This window comes from Camelus dromedarius, chromosome 5, assembly GCF_036321535.1.
Source record: "Camelus dromedarius isolate mCamDro1 chromosome 5, mCamDro1.pat, whole genome shotgun sequence".
In the NCBI taxonomy this organism is placed as follows: Eukaryota; Metazoa; Chordata; class Mammalia; order Artiodactyla; family Camelidae; genus Camelus; species Camelus dromedarius.
In genome coordinates this window covers 5,537,084-5,557,186 of record NC_087440.1, presented here as the reverse complement: position 1 = coordinate 5,557,186, position 20,103 = coordinate 5,537,084, and the positions used below count along the sequence as shown (strand labels likewise).

Below are 20,103 nucleotides of genomic sequence, written 5' to 3'. Positions count from 1 at the left end.
CTCTGCCTGTCATGCAAAGGAAGCCCAGTTCCCTCAGATACTTCTTGCTTGACATTGTCTTGTCTTCCTTTGTATAACCTCTACTTTGTTCCTAATTCTCAAAAATTAGTCAAAAAACTTGAACATGACATTGTGAATGTGACTTAATCTGCTGAAGATGAGCCTTTCTGGCCAGTTACTTGATGTGTGCTCCATGAGTGACCCTGACCCTGACCTTGGCAAAGCCTTTTCATCTCCATTGCCCCCAGGGACTCCTTGGAGTATTGGAGGCCCCAGGACGGAGGGGTTGATAACATTGTAATCACTGATCATTATAACCAATTGATATTTTTAGGAATAACAAACTATGAAGAATACTCTTTAATCCAAGAAACCATCGAAGAAAAGAAAGAAGAGGGGACGGGTACGCTAAAAAAAGACAGGACGCTGTTACGAGACGAGAGGAAGATGGAGAAGTTGAAGGCCAAGCTTCACACGGATGATGACCGTGAGTGTCGGAGGAGGGCGGGCGCTGCAGGCGCGTGGTTCTGCCAAGCCTCACTCCCCTCCCAGCATCTCTGTGACCCAGGGCAGGGATTTTGTTTGTTTTATTTCATTTAGAAACATTTTAGCCTGTGTCACTAAAAGATAAAGACTCTTAAGGGGAAAAAAGTGACAATAATACCATGTCGTATCTATAAAGTAATCTCTTAATACCAAGTACACACAGCGTGTTCGTGTTTTCTCCATTGCCTTCTAAAATTTTTTGGTAACAGTTTGTTTGAACTGAGGTCCAAATAAAGTTGAATAATAAAGATTGCTTAACTTTTTTGGTCTCAAAGCTTTCCCTCCATCTCTTATATTTTTTCCTTGCAATTTTTGCAGGGGAGAAACCAGATTGTTATTAGTGTAGAATTTCCTACACCCTGGAGTTTGTTGATTGCATATTTGCAGTGTTGTCTGACATGTTCATCTGTTCATCTGTCCTCATCATTCCTGAGATCTGGGGGCTTGATCAGATTTGTGTGTGTGTGTGTTTAGAGACTCCTGAGTACTTCCATTAGAAAGTTGAATTTGGTTGTCTCCTTTTTTTGTGATATTAAGAGCAGTTGATGACAAATGGTCTAGGTTCATTATTTCCTTAGGGGTTGCAAAATGGTAATATAATTCTACCATAGGGAAGTCCGTTTCTACAGCCACAGAGTTAATATATAGAAAAGCCAGTATGTCCACCCTATGTGTCCCCATAACCTGTGCTGCGTGCACCTGGCTGCCTGACCACGCCCCCTCCCCTCCCCAGAGGATCTTACTTCATGCACGTTTCACTCAGACCTTCCCCGCCTCTTAATTTCTTTCATTGTTCTTGCTCTTGCTGCTGCATCGGGAAGATGTCATCATTATCATAATGTTTATTGATCTTCATTGGGGATTTCATTTCCTCCGACTCTCTGTCTCTCTCTCTGTCTTTTTTTTTTTTTTTTTTTTTTGCCTGATTTGATTTCCAGTTGCTTCTTTCCAGATGAGACCTTAGTAGACAAATCCTCAGGATTTTTAGATCATGCATGACACTCTCCGAGGTATTGTGGGAGATGAGATCAATCCAACACATCCCCTGTGCTAAAGTTACTTACAATCCGCGGAGGCTTGCAAGAAATACTTCCTCACAGTGTGTGTGTGAAGCCCAGGGAAGAGTGTAGGAATGAGAGCTGTGGGGTGTGTAGAGGAATGAACTATTCCTGTGCTCCTGAGCACCAGGCAAGTGTTTTCTGAGTGAGAGTCAAGCTGGGCCATGGGCGGGATTCTGCCGCCCCCACTCCTTAGTCCTGCCCTCCCCTCACCCTAATTATTTTCATTTTCCTCCTCTTTTCCTCATTAAGGTTAGAGGTAGTAACTCATTATGCTCAGAGTTTATAAATTATTTCGCCTGATCAGACTGAAGATCACTCTTGACTTAAAGGATCATGCTAACGTGGTTGTCTTGGTGATTTCCTTATTCCCCGCCCGCCAGAAGGAAGGGGCATATTATCAATTCATTGCGGGGCTTTACTAACTTAGGAATGGCTACAAACTTCTCTCTCATTTTCCTTTTGCTGTGTCACAGGGTACACGTGCTCACATCTGATGTAAGAAGTAACTGTAACTAAGTATCAGCATTCTAGAAGCCTGCATCTGTAGAGCACCCCTGTTTTGGTTAACCCCCTTGAACTAAGAGGAAAATTAGACGCAATTCTTTCATATGTCGCCTTGTGTTGCAGTAAATTGGCTGGATCACAGCCGAACGTTCAGAGAACAAGGAGTGGATGAAAATGAGACGTTGCTGCTGAGACGGAAGTTCTTTTACTCTGATCAGAACGTGGACTCAAGAGACCCCGTGCAGCTGAACTTGCTCTATGTCCAGGTACCGTATTCCGTGCTCCGACGCTGAGGGCGGTGAGGTTCCTAGAAGCTCCAGCTGTGGCTTGTGGCCGGCAGGAGCTCGGCCCGGCCTCCGCCCGTGTCTGGGGCATGCAGTTTCCGCGTTTGGTGGTGGTGCAGGTTGACATCCACCGGGAGCTGCCGGCCATCCAGGGGATGGCCTTTGGTTGGCCTCCCAGCTGGGGTCCTGGTGGCCGGAACCGTCTCGCTCAGCCTGGCTTTGCAGCCCTACAGCTTTCTTAGCTCTCATGTTAGAGTACAAGGGAATATTGGTCAGAAAATAGTACTTCTCATTAACTAAAAGATATTCTCCCAATAGCCTTTTATGTCTTTACCATTAACGAATTGTTTAAACTCAGACAAGTCATTTAACTTATCTGAGTTGCAATGACCTAATATGTAAGAGGTGGGCTTTGCCCTGGTTGGTCCCCAAGGTTTCTTTTGGCTGAAGGAAAACATCCATCTTTCTCCTTTTCTTGCTTTTTTTATTCTTCCTCATCCTCTTTGCCTTTCGTGTATCTACTTGTCTGCTCATAGAAATCATGCAGAAGTCAGCAAAGTGCACCCATGGTGTCACCTGTGTTTGTAAATAAAGTTTTATTGGGACACAGCTCATTGGTTTACATGTTACATGTTGGTAAATCCCCTTATGTATCACATAATTGTCTACTTACTGTCTGTGGCAGCTCTCATGTTCCAGTGGCAGAGTTCAGTAGTTGTGACTGAGTCCACAGGGCCTGCAAGGTCTAATTTGCTCACTCTCTGGCCTTTTACAGGAAAAGTTTGCTGACCCCTGAGTTAGTGGATGGAAGGAGGGACAGGGTGGGAGGAAAGAGGCTGGAAGGCTGGAGGGAGGGAGCTATCAGGGAAACAGGAAAATGCCTGTTGGTTGAAGGCTCAAGCCATAGGTTAGAGTGTCCATTGGAGAGTGCTCTGGGGCCATTTAACTAGAGAAAGGAAAAGGGAAAGAAAAGAAATAAAAAGGGTCTGGACATGGGAGAATGACGTCAGATACAGTGGGTTCTGGATTCCAGGACTGCGCGTTTGCTTATCATTTTCCCTAAATGTCTGCCTTACTGAGTTCTTGTCTGTTCTTTCTCTGTATCTTGGGATGGGATTGGGTTGATTTTACCTCTAGATAATTTGTCTGTTAGCTTTATCACTTAGGAACATGAAAAATACATTGTTATTTCGGTTTCTCCCTGTATGACTCTGGTCATTTTACAAGGCTTTCCCTTTGCCTCTGTAATTTTCATGATCACGTCTACCTCCCTAGGTTATACTCCAGCTTTAGTTTTAATATACTGGATGTTGCTGGAATTGCCTTTTATCTGTAGGCAGTTTTGGGCAAGGACTTGTTTTCCCTTTGCCTTAATTCTGCTCTGCTGTCCTGAATGTACCACTCTGGGTTGGCTGGCATGTTTCCCCTCGTTCCACGGAGAGGGTACAGGGTACGTACACTTGGACGCAGGAACATGGCAATGGAGAGAAGGTGTCGTTCCCCCACAAGCCCCTGATGCTTTTTACTTCCTCTTGTGTTGCAGGCTCGAGACGATATCCTGAACGGCTCCCACCCTGTCTCCTTTGAGAAAGCTTGTGAGTTTGGTGGATTTCAAGCCCAGATACAATTTGGACCTCATGTGGAGCATAAACACAAGCCTGGATTCTTAGAGTAAGTGACCTTTTGTTTTTCTTTTTTCTCTTCTCTCCTTTTCACTGTTTATTTTTGAGCTAGCTATGCAGAGTACACACACTAGGCTCAATCAGTCGTGAGATTGTGAGCTCTTACTCAGTTGAGTATATGATGAATTTTGTGGACCTTGGGGAAAGCGAGGGGCTGGAAATTCAGAGTTGGGGTGGCCGTGAAGACGACCTGCTCCACGTTCGGGCTGCATGTGGTTTCCTCTAAACCACAGGGTCTGCAGCGGCTCTCCCTGCTGTTGTCCAGGCTGTCTCTGGAGCTGAGAAACTTACTTCCTCCGTCTTCTGAAGCCTCTGTCCATTAGAACATCCCTTCTTTATACCAGGCCAAATTTTGTCATCTTTAATTTCTTTTCAGGACTCCAGTATTAGAAAAAGAGTATGAAAGAGAGCTTCACATTCTTTGTTACAATCTTCTGAAATCTTCATTGCTCTGACAGTGTGATGTATGCATTAAAACTGACTGTACTCTTTCCACCCATCTGGTCACTGGTTCTGTTTTATAAAATGATGAGAGTGATTTTTTTCTGGCTCAGTACTTGCAGATTCAGTACTCCCGATTCTTCATGGCCCCACCGAACGTGGGCCTGAGGGTTGGGTTTCCTAGAAATGCCCAGCAGACGAGCCCAGCCACCCACAGGCTGCTATTTGTCTGAGGTCATCTTCCCCTCTGTTTTGATCTGGGCTTCTCCAAGGATTTTGTATTTTTCTTCCTCTGATAACATTTTTTTCCTTTATGTTTTTCCCCACCTTTTCCCTCTTCAGCTTCCTCTTAAGTCATATGGAACATTCGACTGAGCCGCAAAAATCACTGCAGAGAGTCTTAACCAGATCAGTATCCTGCTCCCCTAGAAGGCAGCTTGTGGAGGCTTTGCAAGGGCGGACCTGACACGCATGCCGCCTGGGGGTGGGTGGGCGCCAGCTTTTCTGTAGGTTATGTCAACACGGGATGCACTGAGTAGGTTATCCATTGTATGTGTCCGAGTGTGTTGAGAGGAGAGGATAACATAAATGCTTATTTGGCCCTTGAGCCCACTGTCACTTTGGTGGCAGGTAACTGGGACCAACATATGCCCTAGGTAAAAAGGGAATCTGACTTCTCTCCTGGCGGCAGAGAATGCCTGGCCAACATGCTGTTGGCTCTAAACTGAGTTGTTACTTTAAAAAATTCTACCCTTGGGTTAATGAATTCCAGGAAGCTTTTCCACAGTGATGCTCTATCCTACAGTGTTCTGTGCAGTGACCTTGAGTCTGAGAATGGCCCTGAGCAGGTCCTGTCATTCACTTTGTTCCGTATTCTCCAAACCAGTCATGTGGCCAAGTGTTCCTCTGGGACTTCCACCCAGTCGGTCTGGCTTCCTCCCTGCAGGAGCCGCGAAAGCCTGCCTTTCTCTGTTTTGTGACACCCCAGTCGCCTTTCCGAAAACCATGTGCACACTGCCTTATAGTGGTTTCACCTTCCTGTGTTCTGCCCTCACAGCTGGCTCCTCAGATACATGTGGTGTCATAAATCTGTGGATTATGGCCACGGAAATTGATAACACCAAGAACTAATTAAGCCCTGGAGGGAGGAAGCATTTTGTTTCTGTTTCTTTGAGTGACTGATGAAGAACAGGAGAAAATGAAGAGAAGATTTATAAGTCCAAAATTTTAAATAAAATGTTTAGTTTTAGGATTTCGTAACTGTAAGCCAGGGTGGCCCTGCTGAGAATGTGAGCCATTCATTGGGTGCCTACGATGATGCTACCCTGGTCATTTCATTCATGCCTTTTCTCTTGAGCTTTCGGACACATAATTCTCAGGGCCCCCTTTTGAATTAAGACAGCAGTCTATTTTAATGCTATGCATGCAGAAGAAGAAGCAGAGAGAGGAAAAGTGGCTTCTTAACAATTATGTAGAACTTTTCTGCAAGTAGCTTCTGACTTCCACGCTGGGATGTACATCATTTACAAAGAGATTCCTACTCTGAGGGCAAAGTTGCCCCTTTCACTGGTCTCCCAATATGCACCCAAATTAGGAAAGCACTTAACAATGTGATTGCACGGGTCTTCGTCTCGCTTCTAGTGTCACTGGTTGTGTCTACTGCGTCACAGTGAATGTGGTTTACCTCCGCCTGCTTGTGTGAGGGTTACAAACAGCATCAGAGCGTTGGTATCTCTCTTACACTGTCTCCTGCTGTTTATGGGCCTGTGGGATGGTGCACACCTACACTGCATCAGAGATGTCCCTTCTCTTAATAGTGGGAGGTAGCCAAGGTGAAGCAGTTGTGTTCACTTTCCTTATTTCTGAGATGGTGGCATGGAGCCCCTGCCTCTCATGTTATGTGGATCCTAACTCAGATTCCAGATTAAAACAAGCTTTTTATGCCTGGTGGCAGTTACTTTTTCTTTTCTTTTCTTTTCTTTTCTTTTCTTTTCTTTTCTTTTCTTTTCTTTTCTTTTCTTTTCTCTTCTCTTCTCTTCTCTTCTCTTTTCTTTTCTTTTCTTTTCTTTTCTCTTTTCTTTTCTTTTCTTTTCTCTTTTCTTCTCTTTTTTCTTTTCTTTTTTCTTTTCTTTTTTTCTTTTTTCTTCTCTTCTCTTCTCTTCTTTTCTTCTATCCTTTTCTCTTTTCTTTTCTTTTTTTTTCTTTCCTTTCCTTTCCTTTTTCAGTTTTATTAGAATTATTATAGTTCGACTTCACATGCACATTATATTGCATGTAAATACACATATACAGTATACTGCGCATTTTTTTTAGTTTACATATATGTACTGATTCTTGTTTCTAAGAACAGATTAGAGCTTTAGCTTTTTAAACTTACATAGCTATCAAAGCAATAAAGCCAACTACAAAATAAGAATCAACAGAATGCGGTAATCCAGTCATAAAGGACAGTCAGATGTGCTTACACATATTTAAGAAATCAATCATCTAAGTTACAAATAATAAGTAGTTCATTTGTGTCCTTATTATTGTTGTTATTATTTTTTAGATTTCTCATATAAATGATGTCATATGGCATTTTTCCTTCTCTTTACAGCCCATTTCACTTAGAATGACAGTCTTCAGGTCTATCCATATTGCTGCAAATGGTATTATTTTATTCTTTTTTATGGCTGAGTAGTATTCCATTGTGTAAATATATCACAACTTCTTTATCCAGTCATCTGTCAGTGGACATTTAGGTTGTTTCCATGTCTTGGCTATTGTAAATAGTGCTGCTCTGAACATTGCAGTGCATGAATTTTCTTATGAATTTGTTTTACTTTTTAATTAGGCCAAATCTAGTGTAGGTAATGAGGCATTTTGATTCAGTGTAGATGTTTAACTGTGTATTTGACTGCACATACTGCACAGGTAAAACTTCCTGAGCACATTAGTCTCCTCTTAATCAAAGCAACAAGATCACATTTCCCTGACTGGACGTTGGATAGTCGGAGACTATCCAAGAGTAAGATGCCTGGGCTGTCCCTGGTGACTGTGGCTGGCCCGTGTTTGCCAGCCTTCATGTTTTTCCCCATCTACCTTTCACACATACTGTCAGCTTTGAACAATTCAGTAAAAAAAAAAAAAAAAAAAAAAAGATCGCAGTGAAAAGAATGTAACAATGAATATATGTATGTTCATGTATAACTGAAAAATTGTGCTCTACACTGGAAATTGACACAACATTGTAAACTGACTATAACTCAATAGAATAAAAGTTTTAAAAAAGAAAATGAAAAAAAAATTAATAGAAGATTGGACTTGTCACAGAGCCTGGTTGAAGTTAAAGCCAGACAGAGATTGTGGCCGTGGCCACATAGATTGTAGGTGAGGTACATAGAGGCATGTTTAATGATTACATTTCTTTTAATTTTTTGAAAATTGGGGAATAATTGACAACTATAATTGTATATTTTTAGAGTATACAACTTGACGATTTGACATACATACAGAATGATTACTCCATGACCTCACATAGTTGGGGGTTGTATGTGGTGAGAATGCTTAAATACTCAGCAACTTTAAAGTACTTAGTACCGTATTATTAACTATAGATACTATGCTGTACATTAGATTCTTCTTCTTCTTGTAATTAAAAAATCTGTACTCTTTAATCTACATGACCCCCATTTACTTTCCCCCCAGACCCTGGACACCACCATTTTATTTTCTGTTAACATGAAATTGGCTTTAAAAAAAATCCACGCGTAAGTGATACCAGATAGCATTTGTCATTCTCTGTCTGGCTTCTGTCACTTAGCATATTATGCACCAGTTTCATCTGTGTTGTCACAAATGGCAGGGTTTCCTTTTTTCTTACAGTGGAATACTATTTCATTGTATATACCTACCACTCTTTTTCTTTACCCATTCATGCATCAAAAGATGTTTAAGTTGTTTCCATACCTTAACTGTTGTGAATAATACTGCAGTGAACATGGGTGTGCAGGTACCTCTTCAAGACACTGATTTCAGTCTTTGTGGATGCACACCGAGGAGTGGGATTGCTGGATCATATGGCAGTTACTCTGGACCTTTTTATGAGATTTTTTTTTTCTCCTTTCTGCAGACCCTTTAATGATTTCTGGGGTCAGTGCCACCTTGGTGAAAGTGTTTATTTAGAATGAAAATCAGAGACTAAAATATTTTCAGAGCCTTCAAGGGTTTAAGGATTATTGAATGTCCCCCATCTGCCCTATGGATGGTGAAAACAGGTACAAGAGAGTCAGGGAAAAAAATAAGGTGCAGAACCAGGAAGCTGGAAGCCAGGAAACGGCCACTTCTCCCAAGTCCAATCTGATGTGTTTTACCTATGTGACACTTTTCTTCAGGTCATCTCCAAAGAGTCCTAGGAAGGGACGTTTTTATCGGAGCATGAAGTATAAACAACATAATCCAATAATCGTGGAAATTCTTTATGCTCTCCTGTGTTCAGAATACGCTTGCAGAAAGCATACTGTGTGGTGTTGACTCAATGAGGACTTCATATGTGTGTTCTGTTGTGCCAGGTATAGGGAGGATAACACAGAGATATTATAAATTAATTCTTCCCTGTTTTTGAGACTACAGTCTGTCTGGCAATAAACCTATGAAATTGTTATTTTGGAAAGCCAAAATGTGGCTCTAATTTCAGCAAGATCGTACCTTTAACTATATTTTCAATAAAGGACAGTCTATTTAGGATTCCAAAATTCAAAATTGCAGTGCAGGCTTTGGGACTGTTATGATAATTGTTTCTAGAAAGGTGGCAAGAGTGTGGTGCAAGAAGTAATTTTTTTTTAATGGAGGTACTGGGGATTCAACCCAGGACCTCGTGTGTGTTAAGCATGCGCTCTACCACTGAAATATTATGCCCTCCCCCAAGAAGCAATGTTAATCAAAGAATTTGGCAAAATAGAAAGTAAATCTAAAGAATTAGCTCTTACAACATTGAGAACAGCAAAACCTACTGTAAATGGCTAACTTTAGTCCCCTTAAAAACATGGTAGAAAACTTTAAGAAATGATCAGAGTCAAGATAGGGGTAGGGGATTAAGAGGTACAAACTGTTACGTGTACATAAATAAGCTACAAGGGTATATTGTACAGCACAAGGAATATAGCCAATAATTCATAGTAACTGTACATGGAGTAAAATCTTTAAAAAAATTTTAAGGTGAATATTGTGAATCAGCTTTACTTCAGTTACAAAAAAAACGCGATCAAGGTACAAAGCCTCCTATGGACCTTGTTGTATCAAAGAAGATTAGATGTACCAGTAAACTTTAGATCTTAAGTCAAGTATATGTGATAAAGTTAAAGATAGCTCTTGATGGGTATAGAGTGTTCAGTCTATAATTCTTTCAACCTTCTGTGAGTTTGAGATTTTTCATAATAAAATGCAGGGAAAGATTGGTACCTAAAAGAATAGAAATAGATTGTATAACTTTCAAACCAGAGTGTGTTTGTGTGTGTGTGTGTCAGGGAGAGGGGCTGGTGATGAAGAAGAGATGCAAAGAGCTTGGACAATACAGTAGTAGTTGTACAGAGTGGGTTATGGAAACAAAGCCAGATAAAGTTCAGTAAATAGAATACGTCAATTAAGATCTGACAAATACTTCTAAATAGCTTAGGCATCATAGCAAATGTAAGTAAATCAAAGTTGTAAGTTAATACAGGATGAAATTAATACACATATTGGAGGAATTTTTTTTTTAAAGTTCAGCTCTATACTATTTCTGTAATACACTTAAAATTTAAGGACACAGGAAAGTTTAAAGTAAAGGCATAGAAAATGATGTACCAAGAAACTAGTTAAATCAAAGCCAGAGAAGCTATATATCTAATGTCACACAGAATAGACTGTAAGGACAAAGAACGGTCATTATAAAGATAGTAGGACTAATTTGCCAGGGTGATATATTAATTCTGAGCTTACATGCATCTAACATGAGCTTAAAATATAAAAAGGAAAAACAGACAGTATTACAAGGAGAGTTTCAGATATACACAATTTTAGTGGAATAGTTTACCCTCAGGGAGTGATAAGTAAAACAAGATCAAATAGAAGAAAAAAATGTTTTAATCGAGAGAAGATAATGAAATAGAAGTCACGGGGAGAATTAGCAAAACCCACAACTACGTCATTGCAAAAATTAATAAAAAATGTAAATCTCTGAGAAATTTGATCAAGTAAAACAAAAGAAGAAAAAGACAAAAATAAACATTATTGGTAATGAAAATGGGGCAGGACTCTAGGAAAGAGATTTTAAAAATCAGAAGAGAATGAAATGAAAATTTGAAGCCAAAAAATGGGAAATCTAGGTAAAAATGGGTAAGTGGAAAATCTGTATAGATCTACAGTCTTGAAAGAAATAATCTTCTGAGTTTAAAATACACCCGTCAAAAAAAAACAACAAAACAAAAACTAGGCCCAGGTTTTTTCAGAGAACAGAACGAGAAAAAAAAAAGCACTCCTCACCTTAACTTGGAACTAGCAGAAAATCAAGATACCAAAATTGAATATAGACCATGTAAAACTTTTAAACTCAATACAGAGACCTTCCCTAAAGTTGGCAAAACATTAGCAAAGTCCGACATGACAAGTTTATATATAACTGCGAATTATAATTGGTTTCTTCTGGGAATTCAAAATTCATTTGTTCAACAAATAATTTATTGGACATCTTCTACACAGTAGGCACTAGACAGGGAGTATCCAGCAATGAAAGGCACAGTAAAGCATTCCTGCCCTCATGGAACTTGTATTCTAGTGCAGAGAGGCAGATAATAAGTAATACGTACGTAGTAACCTATGATGAATAGGAACACAAAAACGAATGTATGTGTGTGTATGTGTGACTAAACTGTTATGCTATACACCAGAAACTGACACAATGTTGTAAACTGACTACTTCAATGGAAAAAAAGTAATATGTAAGTTACACCATAAGGAAAGGAAAAAGAAATGATTTCAGGATTAGAAAAGTGAAACTGTCATTAGTTGCAAGTCATAGGTTTATCTACACAGATAATTCACTCAGTCTATGGAGAAACTTATTAGAACTACTAAAAGAAAACACCATCTCTAGAAAAAAGATCAATACATGACAGCAACTCATCACCACGTAGGTCCAGACAGCAGTGGTACTCACCTGCGGTGTGTCAAGAAAATTGTGTGTATATTTGAGAAGATATGAAGAATATTATATGGAGGACTCACACAATTATCCCAATTTCTTACAAAGCAATAGTAATTAAAACACTTTTACTGATGTAAGGTGATGTAAGAGGTTGAGGAACTTTCCTGAAGTAAAATAAAAATATTAGGCAAAAGATGTTACCAAATAAAGAGTGAAAAAAAGAAATTTCCATGTTTGCAATGCATACTGCCAAGAACAAATTAATATCCAGAAAATACTTAAAAAGAAATAAAATCTCATAAGAAAAAAAGATCAGGATAGCAGATACGCACTTAGAGAAAAGGAAATTCCACTGACTTACAAAGGTAGGGAAGAATATTCAGCCTCATAAGTAATCCAGAATGGAAAAATCAATGAGGATACAGCATTTCATGTTTATCACATGCGCACAAATTTAAATGTACAAAGACACCAAAGTACTTTACAGAGGAAACGACATTTTAGAATACGGATCTGTTGAATTTAAAAATACAAAGAGAAATATATGTACGTATATGCGTGACTGGGACATTGTGCTGTACACCAGAAATTGACACATTGTAATTGACTGTACTTCAATAAAAATTTTTTTAAAAGTAAAAACAAAAATACGAAGAGAAAGAGAATATATTGTTGATAGATGCAAGGAGATGTAGGCACGTGATAAAATATGTGTGGAAATAAACTTGAAGAAAGTGACTACCATTGGGGAGAGAAAGAAAGATGGTATGGGACTTCAGCTAAATCTGCAATCTCTAGTCCTTTAAAAACAGAAAGAGAAATCGCACTTGTAAAGCAAATATAACAACATGTTACCGTGTGTTTATCCTTGATGGTAGGTATATAAATTGAGGTCTAGCCTTGTCTTTATATTTCAGATGTTTTTCACAGTTAATGTGGCTTTTAAGAAGACAGTAGCAATAGTCTGTGTGTGAGGTAATAAAAGCTTGCATTCACTGAGATGGGTTATATACCATGTGGTAAAGGCAAGGTTATCGGCCTTGGGGGTCAGATGAAGAGGGTCCATGACTGTGTGCTGCAGGAAGTGGTCCAGTGGTCGGGCGCAGGCAGGCAGGGAGGTCGCAGGCTGAGGAAGCCTCCCTCATCCTGTTTGCACGTTCCTCAGAAATATTTCACTGAGAAAAGAGGGCGACCCAGGGTATAACTCTCTGAGGAAGAGTTCAAGAGTAGATGTGGAAAATTTTCCTCACAAACTCAAGATAATTCTCTGTCAACAAGCAAAGCTTTTTGACACAGTAGGAAGTCTTAAGTCAGTTTTTCTCTTGGCGTCTGTTCAAACACATATTCCTGCTTTGGAACTGGTCTTCTGTGTGCTTTTGTCAGAATTACTTGGCTGTAGGTTTTGTTTTCAGTCTAACCATGAAGCAAGTGTTTCAGCTTTTGTTTTTCACCAGCTCTGACTTACCTCCTATTCCTCACCACACCCCGCAACATACACACCTCACCCCACCGAGGTTCTCTGCTGTTCACTTCTGCCCCATGCTCCCGACAGCCTGGAGGGCTCCTAGCAGTTCGGGGTGGTGATGACATTCAGTGGGGGCTTCACTGTCTCCCCCTGGCAGCAGCCTCCTAAGGCTGGTGTCTCCCCCCACTAACTACTTTCAGGCTCCAGAACTTTCAAACCAGGGACCTCTGAGTTTGCCCAGCCCTGAGCTGTCTCTGAGCCTCTGGGCGATTTCCCCTTGTTACACTGAAGGCTGCTGGGGATGGTGCAGGAGCATAGAAGTGCTGTGGGGCTGAGATAGGTCCTCAGACCCTTTCCTGTGCTTCTCCCATGCTGTCTTCACTCTCCACTTCTTGCCTCCATAACCATGTCCCAACTCAACCAGTGCTTTCTTCCACCTACGTCATCACCTCCGTTAACCAGAACTTGACCAGTGCTCCAAGCCGCAGCCTCTTTCATCTTAGAGTCTGGATTTAAATCTCTTGTCTCTGACTCCAGCTTTTGAGCTTTGCAGCCCCCTGTGCCAGTGGTTCTGCAACTGCAGTGTATGTCAGAATCATCTAGATGCCTTGTTAAAACACACTGCTGGGACTTACCCTCCAGACCCTCTTATTCAGCACGGCTGGGGCGGAGCCTGAAAATTGGCACGTCTGACAGGTTCCCAGGTGGTGCTGATGCTGCTGGTCCTGGTACCACACTTTGAGAACTTCGTGTGCCAACAAACTTGAGATGTTACTGTTAGTCGTTGATGATTCACCATAAAGGTTGGGCTCAGGAAGCCTGGGTGTTCCAGTGCCCTTTGGGTGACACTGTCCCTGCCGCACCTGCGTACCTTCCCTCCCCTTTATTTCTCCACATGGTGCCAGATAGGCACTCAGACATTCCACTGCTGTTTGTATATTCGTATTGATGCCGTCATTCCCAAGAAATGAGGGGACAGCCGCTGTTTTCAGTTCATTTGAGCAATAACACTCGTAGGTAGGAACCCTATTTCCTTTTAGGTGGAAAGACCAGCTTAGAGAAGTGGTGAGTTGCCCGTGGTCATGCAGCTACTTGGTGACAGTTCTGGGACAGAGGAGAAGCAGTTACCATTTCCCCAAATCATGGCTGCCTCCCATGCACCTGTGTACTTACTGCCGGAACAGAGAACATCTTTAGAACAGCTCTTTTGGAATTACTTGCAGAAGCAGCTTACATTGTATCTTAAGAAAGTCAAGTTTTAAGTGAACACCTAGATTTGAATCCAGACCCTGCCCCGCCAGGTGTGTTTGTTAAACTCCCCTTCCTTCATTCATTGGTTCTGGGTGTCTCTAAGAAAACTGACTGCCACCACTGTGGTCATTGTTATCATCATCTGAGTGTTTCTGCTATTTTATTCCTCTCTTTGTCTGAAGGGTCTCCAATACTGATCACGTGGTTTGTCTTTTGACTAAAGGCTGACTTGGAGGGACCGGGGTGCTGAGTGGCTAAGATCATGATTTCTGGAGCCCACGGTGGAGGCTTCAGTTGTTGGCTGTGACTGTGAGTTACTTACTTAATGTCACTGAGCCTCATGCTCCACATATAAGGTGGGATATTTTCTTCCAAGACCTTTTGTCAGGATGTAATTTCTCTATCTATGCATATAAAACACCTGAAACAGTATTTGGTATTTGACTTTCAATAAACAGCCACCGTTAGTAGGTGGAAAACCCTCTATCAGCATGGTTTACTGTTGGTTGGATAATCCGAAAAATCATTAAAAAAAAAATACAGAATCTATATTACCTCTCTGAAATCTTATATTTAAACTTTCAACTTAGGCACTCATTTGCCAGTCTTTAGATACATGACCAAGGATTTTCCTTTGTGTGGGTCACCTGGTTGGGTGTTACACAGACATTATCTTATATGAATGACATCATCTACTAGAGAACATAAAGGCACTCATGAAGCAATCTGAGGACAGAATATTTTTACAAATTCAAGATTTTTTTCTCTTCAGTATTTCACATGTGTCTCGCTTGTATCTCATTTAATAGCTTTTTGTAAATATCTACGTTTAGGAAGTATTCTGCAGCTCCCCTTTGTACCATTTTAGCAGTTTGTGGGCTACATTGGTTTGTTGCACGATCACGTGACATGTGGCCAGCAGCAGGCTTGGGGAAGAAACACGGCCGACTTGGCCAGAGCACAGGTGCAGCTCAGGAGAGAAGGGTCTGCTGGCTGCAGATCTCACGCTCTCGTGGGCCGTAGGGTGTGAGGAGAAATTTGACTAGTCTGCCGTCTTAGAGAAATGGAGTGCCTGAGATGACCGTACTCAGAAAGGACGAGGCTGCCGAGGCTGGCAGAGGGTTTGGAGGCTGCCCTTTTAAGGTGGGGCTATTTAAGGAGACAGTGGGAGGGACTTTTGTTTAGCCAGAGCTTGCTTAATTAGGAGAAAAGTTTCCAATCAGGGTTGACAGTCTGACCCATTTTCTCAGAGAGGGCTGACAGATTGCGCTCGTATGCCTGCCCCAGATGCTTGAGAGCCTGCCGTACCCGGGTTTGGTAATCATAAAAGCAACTGAGCTGGAACTGCCGCACCGCCGGCTGCCAGGCATTGATGACAGGCTGCCCGCTCCTGCCAGCCTCATGCTGACACCGTGCACTTTGTTGATTTACTGGGGAAAAATACACTCCACACGCAAACATACACACAAACACATGTGTGCACACACACACACACACACACATACATACACACTTCTTATTTGAAAATACCTTTCAATAAACCCCCCCTAGATTGACTCTTGCAACATCAAGGGTCTCGTGCAAGCTTCTGGAAGTTGTTTCCTGTACCTGCTGGTCCTGTCCCCACCAAAGAATGGGAGGGTTAGTTTGCAGAGGCTGAGCCACACAGAACTCTGTCACCGTAAATGCCCAACATATTCTACTGTGGCCTGGCCACTGGGCACCGCCATCCGCTGTTCTTCTAGTAACGGTCATTGTTCTGAGGGGCTTTGGCCTGGGGCCCTTTTGGGGTGCTTTAGGTAACCTATGCCCGGTCTCCTTTATTGATGGCGTGGGAGCTCCTGTCCAGAGGCCCCTGGCAGTGGCCCCCGTGACGCTACCTCATTGTCATTTTAAGTGTGCTCCTGGGGGAAGCCTGAGACAGCTGTGTGCTCAGGTGGCTCCACTCTTGGTCTGGAGGTCAGAGGCTCCCTGCTCCCCACAGGTCCTGTGACCTCAGCTAAGTCACTTCACCTCTCTGTGACTCAGCTTCCTCTTCGGTGACATGAGTGCCTCCCAGTCCCCTCTCAGTCACATGTGTGTGTCCCCGAAGTTGCTGAACAATAGTTGTAACATCTCAGGTGCTGTTGCCTGGATACTTCTTAGATCCCCTCCTGCTGACTGACTTGGGGGTCTCTTGATAAGGCCAGAGTGTTCTGCTGGCGCTCAAACCTAGATCCCTAAAATTCCAGAAAATGCACTCAAAATTTTTGTCTGCAGAGGTAGTCTGCAGGTTGACGAGACATCATTATTCACGTCTTAATATAGCCAGAGCCTGGGCCTACCCCCGCCCCCTTTTTGGCTGGAGTGTTGTAAAGCAAATCCAAGACGGCATACCGTTTCACCCATAAGTACTTCAGTATGTTCTTCTGACAATTAAAAATTTTTAAATAATTTAAAACCTGCCTAACCGCAGATCCAACCTAACACTAGACAAACTTAGCAACAATTCTCTAACATCGTCTAATACCCAGTCTGTGTTAGCTCCTCCCCTGCCCCTTGTTTATACTAAGTTCGTATCAACAAGACCTACAGTGACTGCTGTTTCTTTTTCATAGAAAAAAATGTTTGAGATAGAGTTTACATACCACACCACTGACCCATTTAAAATGTACGATTCAGTGTTTTTTCTTAAGTGTATTCATAAGTCTATACAGCCATTACCCCAATCTAATTTTAGAACATTTGTGTCCCTCCTAAAATAAAGCCTGTGTCCTGCACAGTCACTGCCCGGTTCCCCCTCAACCTTCCCTCAGCCTTTGCAACGTCTGATCCTTTCTGTCGCTATAGATTTGCCTGTTCTGGACATTTCATTTAAATAGAATCATACAACTTGTGGTCCTTTGCGATTGGATTCCTTTCACGTAGCACTGTGTTTCCATGTTGTTGCATCATACTTCATTCCCTTTCACTGCCAAATAATGTTGCATTGTATGACTAAACTACGTCTTATTCATCCATTCATCACTTGATGGACATTTGAGTTGTTTCTATCTTTTGACTATTATGAATAATACTACTGTGTACGTTCACGTACAAGTGTTTACGTGGACAGAGTTTTTCACTTTTCCTGGACACATGCCTGGGAGCAGAACTGCTGTTGAACATTTTCAGGAACTACCAAATTGTCATCCACCACAGCTGCGCCATTTTGCATTCCCACCGGCAGTGTGTGGAGGTTCCAGTCCCCCCGCACCCTCACCAGCACCCCGTGTTGTCTGTCCTTTGTGTTGTAGCAGCCCAGTGGATGTGCAGTGGTATCTGTCGTACTGCGGTTTTTCTTTGTTTCCCTGATGGCTGTTTGGGAACACTTTCAAGCGCTTTTGGCTGTTTTTATATCTTCTTTGGAGAAATGTCTATTCAGATCCTATGACCATTTTTTAATTTTTTTTTTTAAATCTTTCGTTGTGAGAGATTTTATATGTTCTGGATACAGGTCCCTTATCAGATACATAATTTGCAAATATTTTCTCCCATTCTGTGGATTACCTCTTCACTTTCTTAATGGTTTCATTTGTAGTTCAAGCTGTTTTATTTTGCTGTAGTCCAACTTATTTTTCCTTTTGCTGCATGTGCTTTTGTATCTTAAAACTCTTTGCCTGACCCAAGGTCATACAAATTTACTCCTACGTTTTCTTCAAAAAGTATTAAAGTTTTAGCTCTTCCATTTAGGTCTGGATCCATTTTGAGTTAATTTGTATGTTTGGTATGAGGTTGGAGGTCCAACTTCATTGTTTTGCATGTGCGTATCCAGTTGTCTCAGCACCATTTGTTAAAAAAGACTCTTTTTCCCACTGACGTTTCTCCCCACCCTTGTTGAAAATCAGTTTTCTGTAAAGGTAAGGGTTAATTTCTGGACTCTCAGTTCTATTCCATTGACCTCCATGTCTAGTCTTATGGCAGTAGGACACCATCTTTGTTACCGTAGCTTTGTGATAAATATGTTTCTTAAAACTTTTTAAATCTGTTTGTGTGTCCTCTTGTTCACCTCCACCATCAAGCCATTTATTTGTGAAGAAGCTGGGTTATTTTTATAGAATTTACCATGTTGGGATTTGGCTCACTGTATCCTGGTAGTGTCCCTTACCATGTTCCTCCAGCTCTCTTTTTGTGAACTAATATTTATATCTAGAAACTTAATGAAATTCCTCTTCAATTATATATTTACTTATTTTTAAATTTATTTCCAAGAGTACTTCCTAGGTCGTACCGTATACTTCCTGTTATATTAGTCAGAAGGTGTATGTTGTGTGGTTATCCCACTTTGATTAATACTAAAATCGATCAGTGGGTTTAGATCAGACTGATCCATCTCTTACAAAGTTCCCCATTAACTTGTCACTTACTGGTTTTAGCAGTCACTCATGCTTGTTTTGATCTATTGACTATTTCATTAAGAATTGTAAAATGATGATTTTGGACTTGTATTATTCCTTCTGCATTTATTAGCTTTGTTTCTTTATCAGTTTCAGTATGAGTTGGTGCCCTAGCAACCTCTTAAGGTGACCAATAATTATGTCAAAGAATCTTTATTGAATCTTATATATATATAGTGAATTTTATATATCTGTGTTTTTACCCATTGGAGTCATCATTTTTTCTGATGCTCAAATTGCCCCTCATGTGAAATTAATTATGTATGATATCTGCAATTTGCTTCAAAATAATCCAGGAGAGGGGATGTGGGTGAGGGGGCACATGAGTCATGAACAGCCATGAGTTACAATTGTTGAAGCTGGGCAGTGGGTTCATTATACTGTTTTCTCTTCTTCTGTATGAGGTTTAAAAGATCACCACATATTTGGCCGTTGGTTATCCCTTGATGTCATTTCCATCCCTGTTCCCTTCTCTCTGCTTTTTCCTTCTTTCCAGGAAGAGTCATTCCTATTAGTACTACATTTATCCTTCTGTTGTTCTAAAAATACATATTGACAGTATAAAATGGATATTTCCCTCCATTTATCACAAAGGATAGCGTACTCTACACTCTTGGGCGCTTTGCTTTGTCGTTCTACAATATATGTCAGATGTTCTTTCTTCTTTAACTATGTCAGATTGACCCTTTTTATCAGCCTGGTTTTTTATATTTGGGTCCTATTTAAGTGCACTGTGGGATGTGGCTCTTATTAATTAGACCATAAAATACTGAGAGTTTGTGACTTCATTGTGAGTTTTTTACAAAAAGCCTCTTTTCTTTCCATCTCATCATAGTGTATGAGAAATGCCTTACCTTTTTTGATTCTCTCTCCCTCAGTCTGAAGGAATTCCTGCCCAAAGAATACATCAAGCAGAGAGGAGCTGAAAAGAGAATATTTCAGGTATTGGAAACGTATAAAACTTGGTCATTCTCACTTCCTTTCTTCATTTATTAGGACAAGAGGGGCCTCTGCTCGTGACAGTTTCGTACCCTGTGTATATACTCTGCTTATATAATAAATGATTAGTGACTCAAGAGTAAAGAAGCTGACAGTTCTGCTTGGAGCAGATTTGTTTTCTTAATCCATACCTTCTTGCTAAAGGTTACTTAGCCCTTCTGAGAAAAATGTGCGTATATTTAATTTCAAAGACATAATCTTGGAAGCATTGAAACAAGGTGATTTGCCATTAAAATGCACTGAGGAAGAAGCTACAAGAAGTTTTTTTATCCTGAGATTTGTTTTTTGAACCT

General features: G+C 41.1%; 1 protein-coding gene across 6 annotated transcripts in view; it reads left to right on the top strand.

The window, feature by feature from the left end:
- The window catches only part of TLN2 (talin 2), a 395,887-nt gene that overhangs the window by 227,446 nt on the left and 148,338 nt on the right, over positions 1–20,103 (top strand). For all 6 annotated transcript variants that reach the window (XM_064485544.1, XM_064485540.1, XM_064485542.1 and 3 more), the window contains 4 exons: positions 335–487; positions 2,235–2,377; positions 3,939–4,066; positions 19,690–19,753. In XM_064485544.1, coding sequence (XP_064341614.1) covers positions 335–487; positions 2,235–2,377; positions 3,939–4,066; positions 19,690–19,753 — 488 coding nt within the window. The remainder of the gene's footprint in view (positions 1–334; positions 488–2,234; positions 2,378–3,938; positions 4,067–19,689; positions 19,754–20,103) is intronic.